At 39.4% G+C, this 1850-nt stretch overlaps 1 protein-coding gene across 1 annotated transcript; it reads right to left on the reverse strand.

Annotated features, from left to right (window-relative positions):
* Positions 1–417: 417 nt before the first annotated feature.
* On the reverse strand, positions 418–1353 carry LOC138514566 (olfactory receptor 5A1-like). The gene has a single exon (XM_069630026.1). It carries the CDS (start codon positions 1351–1353, stop codon positions 418–420), a length of 936 nt encoding a protein of 311 aa, XP_069486127.1.
* Between the last annotated feature and the right edge of the window lie 497 nt (positions 1354–1850).

Genomic DNA, 1850 nt, shown 5'->3' on the forward strand with positions numbered 1-1850 from the left:
AAAACCAGCACAACTACAAAGCTTCCCACAACTTTGAAATAATGTTAGTGAAGTTTCAAATGAAATGTACACCTGACTGTACCCTTGTTTTGATATAGGTGTACTTATTTAAACTTGTTTACAGGTGTAACCACACATTAAAATATTTATTTTTTACAATCACATTTTTGTACATTTAGTAAACTAGTATTTTTTGAAACAATTATTTTCAAACTGCAATTATGACATTTTAAACCTTTCCATTCACCAAGTACCATGGGAGATATCTGAAGACTGTGAAATTTACGTTAACACATGCAGTTGTGGACCTAATCTCTATATCATTTCTGTTCATCACATGTACAATACAATCACTTTAATATCACTTGAAACCGTGTAGATGTGTACATTAAGTTCACAAGTATTTCCCACTTATCATCACCAGAATGATCTTTTGTGCATTAGATTTTTCACAGCCTCTTTCAATTCTTTGTTCCTTAGGCAGTAGATCAGGGGGTTCGACATGGGAATTAACATTGTGTAGAAGACTGACACAATGCGGTCATGCTCCATGGCATACGATGACCTGGGCCTTATGTACATAAAAGCAACAGTCCCATAAATGAAGGTGACACACAATAAGTGGGATGAACATGTCTTAAAGGCCCTCCACCTGCCTTCTGAGGAACTGATCTTCAGGATAGCTGAAATAATGTACCCATAAGAGATAAGAATTAGGACAAGCGCTACGCCTAACAGGCTGACACCCATAATAGCCAGCATTAGCTCATTTAAGGAGGTGTCCGCGCAGGACAGCTTCAGAAGTGGCGGGGCGTCACAGTAGAAATGGGTTATTTCATTCGAGCCACAGAAGGGCAAGCGGAAAGTTAAAATAGTCTGTAAAAGAGCATTACTAAAGCCTACAAAATAGACAAAAGCAACAAGATAGGCACACACTCTCGTGGTGATGATGGAACCATAAAGCAGCGGGTTACATATAGCCACATAACGGTCATAGGACATTGCGGTCAGAAGAAAAATCTCAGTACCTGCCATGCCTGCAAAGACAAACATCTGTGCTGCACAGCCCAGAAATGAAATCGTTTTGTCCTTTTTTAGGAAGTTGGCTAACATATTGGGAGCGACAGTAGAGGAATAGCAGACATCTAAAAAGGACAGGTTACTCAGCAGAAAGTACATTGGAGAATGAAGACGAGATGATAGCATGCTCAAAATAATGATACTAAAGTTTGCCACTAGAGTGATGATGTATATCTGGAGGAAGATCACAAAGAGCGGGATCTGGAGCTTTGGTTCATTATTAAGACCAAGGAGGACGAATTCGGTCCATGAAGATCTGTTTCCTTCTTTCATTTGTAAAGCTGCTGCGATCTGCTATTAGATGAAATCAAATATTCTGGTGAGACAGGCATCGTATTTGCATCTGCCAGAAGGCAAGTAATCAATTCCTAACTTAAAATAATGTAGTTCAACATTTGGAATCATACATTTAAATGTCACATTTCCTTAATGCTGGTGGCATTGTAGTGGCTGATCCATGCATTGGCTACTTGTCTGTATATGAATTAGACCTGCGATAATGTCCTCCTGTACACATGCTGAATTTAAACATTGACAACCTCTTGTTAAATGAAGCAAAGGGGAGCATGGATGTGTTAAAAGTGAGTCATACAGTGTTTACACCTCTTTTTTTCATGATCTGCCCAATTCTGCTGCAGTAACACGAAGGAGAAGGGTCACTGGGAGATACGATCTACGCCATGCTGACCTCTTCCCTCTTGTCAGTGTGTCTCTTTTCTTTGTCTGCATGATGAATTTATGAAGGCATAAAAGGAATGGATAGTTTTGGA

The sequence above is a fragment of the Ambystoma mexicanum genome, chromosome 12 (assembly GCF_040938575.1).
Source record: "Ambystoma mexicanum isolate Mex_15411 chromosome 12, UKY_AmexF1_1, whole genome shotgun sequence".
NCBI classification, from domain to species: domain Eukaryota; kingdom Metazoa; phylum Chordata; class Amphibia; order Caudata; family Ambystomatidae; genus Ambystoma; species Ambystoma mexicanum.

Bases quoted from the DNA above. Each gene is read 5' to 3' on its own strand.
- LOC138514566 (XM_069630026.1), bottom strand. From the start codon at position 1,353: ATGAAAGAAGGAAACAGATCTTCATGGACCGAATTCGTCCTCCTTGGT.